The 2,129-nt window shown below is 55.5% G+C and overlaps 1 protein-coding gene across 1 annotated transcript in view; it reads right to left on the bottom strand.

The window, feature by feature from the left end:
- Nucleotides 1–409: 409 nt before the first annotated feature.
- The window catches only part of PIP5KL1 (phosphatidylinositol-4-phosphate 5-kinase like 1), a 7,696-nt gene continuing 5,976 nt past the window's right edge, over nucleotides 410–2,129 (bottom strand). Inside the window, 1 exon segment of the mRNA XM_006102077.3 lies at nucleotides 410–1,643. Coding sequence (XP_006102139.1) covers nucleotides 1,376–1,643 — 268 coding nt within the window. The 3' untranslated portion in view covers nucleotides 410–1,375.

Genomic DNA, 2,129 nt, shown 5'->3' with positions numbered 1-2,129 from the left:
CAGGGGGTAGCTCCTGCATTGAGTGTCTGCCCCTGGTGTTCAGTGCGCATCATAGTGACCGGTCATTCCCCATCGTTCCTGGTCAATTTGCATATTACCCTTTTATTACATAAGATGTCAGGCACTCTCTCACCCCAGCCCTTTGCTGTACCCTTAGCCTAGGACCCTCCCAGCGCCTGACAGTTGACTCTTCTGATCTCAGTTTAGAGATTAGAAACAACCCCACCCATCAACTACTGAGGTGGGGGCCCCTTCCCTGAGCTCCATGGCCTCATGGTCCTTCACAAGGCTTTGTTACACCAGGACGCTTTTGTCACCGCCTCCCACCCCCACCCCAGACTGAGTTCTGTGAAGGTGAAATCTGTGCTCCACTCCCACGTCCCCAAAGCCCAGCCTGTTACATAGCAGGTGCTCAATAAATATTTAATGCGTTAATGAGGTCCATTTTCATCCTTCCATCTTACAGATTAGATCGCTGAGGCACGGAGAAGGTTAACACCGTGCCCTGGTCACACAGTCAGGCCCCAGAGCAGCACTAGAGGAAAGGCCGGCTTGGGCATGGTCAGATTGGACTGAGGTCAGAGGCCGGCTGGAGTCTCCTGGAGGAGGGAGAAGGAATGGTCAGGGGCTATGCAGACACTTTGCTTCTCTGCTCCTGGTGATGTCTGTTTGGCAAGGGCCCTTGGTCTGCCCACCATCCCTACCCCCATTTCTCAGATGAGAATAGTGACTATCAGAGGAGGGCAGAGCTTACTCAAGATCAACATAGTGCTTCCCAGAGCTGCAGGCCCCCCAATACCCCACCTTCTCCTACCTGCATCCTTAAAGGGCCCTTCTTGAGCCAGGGGCAGGGGATAGGGAGGCCTGGAGTTCCGGAGCTAGCCTTGCCACTTACCCGTGCATACGCCCCTTAAAATCTCTGGGCCTTGGTTTCCCCATCTGTACGACAAAGGGCCTGGGCTGGAGCCTTCAGCCTCCCCGCTTTCTGAGAGCATGAGGACAGGGCTGTGGGAGCTGGTAAGAATACAGGCTCCTGAGTCCAAAAGGCACAGTCGAGTCCTGGTTCCAGCATTTACTGCTGAGTGATCTTGCTCAGTCCCTTCACCCCATGAGCCTCCATCTCATGGTCTGTGAAAAGAGAATAATAGCATTTTTTTTTTTTTTGAGGATAAAATGAGCTAATATGGCGAGTCCCTGGCAAAATACCAGCCAGGCACAGCATCACCATTAAATAAGGTTGTCATATTAGTTGGAGAATGCTGCCCTCTGGAGGCCCTCTGGAGGAACAGCAGGCTGGGGGAGCCCGATCAAGCTGGCACATGCATTCCGGGCCTGTGCCCATTGTCCAGATGGGGAGAGCGCGGCCCCGCGCCGGTCACTCGGTGTGCTCCTCCACCCACTGGCAGAGGCGACGGGCGTAGAGAGCCGGGCTGACGGTGGAGAAGGCCCGGTTGGGGTAGCGCAGCGCCTTCCACAGGTACTCCAGTCGCTTGCGGAGCCCGTAGACGGTGGCGAGGTCCACAAGGCCCAGGAAATAGCGTTGCTCCGGGCCGTCCAAGATGTGAAGGGCGTTGGGGCCATCAGGCAGCAGCCGAAGGTTCTGCGCTCCCGGCTCATCCAGGCTCTGTACCCCTTGCACAGACCTAGGGGCCGACAGAGGGGTGAGGCAACCACCGCCTTCAGGGGCTCCAGCCAACTGACCCTGTAAACGTGGCCAGGCTGCCCTTGGGTGGCGCTCTGCCCTAACCCTGTGCTTCCCTTGCTCATTTCAGACCTCTGAGCGCCAGGCCGGTGAAGTCAGATCAACCGAGTAAAGTGTAGTTAATGGTCTAGAGTTGCACTGGCCAATATGTAGCCACTTGGGGAATAAGCCAATGAGAGGCAAGTCCCGCCCAGGCATCGACCAATCAGAACTCAGCGGTCTAGAAGCCCAGTCAGGACGCTGGTATCTGCAGTGCCAAGGTAATAGGGATGATGGAGAGATGGAGATGGGGGTGGGGGTGGGGGTAGGAGTATTTTTAAAAAATATATTTTTTATTGATTTAAGAAAGGAAGGGAGAGGGAGAGATGGAAACATCAATGGTGAGAGAGAATCACTGATCGGCCGCCTCCAGCACGCCTGTGTGGGG

This window comes from Myotis lucifugus, unplaced genomic scaffold (genome assembly GCF_000147115.1).
Source record: "Myotis lucifugus unplaced genomic scaffold, Myoluc2.0 scaffold_397, whole genome shotgun sequence".
NCBI lineage: Eukaryota > Metazoa > Chordata > Mammalia > Chiroptera > Vespertilionidae > Myotis > Myotis lucifugus.
The sequence above is the reverse complement of the archived record's forward strand: the minus strand, read 5'-3'. Positions and strand labels throughout refer to the sequence as shown.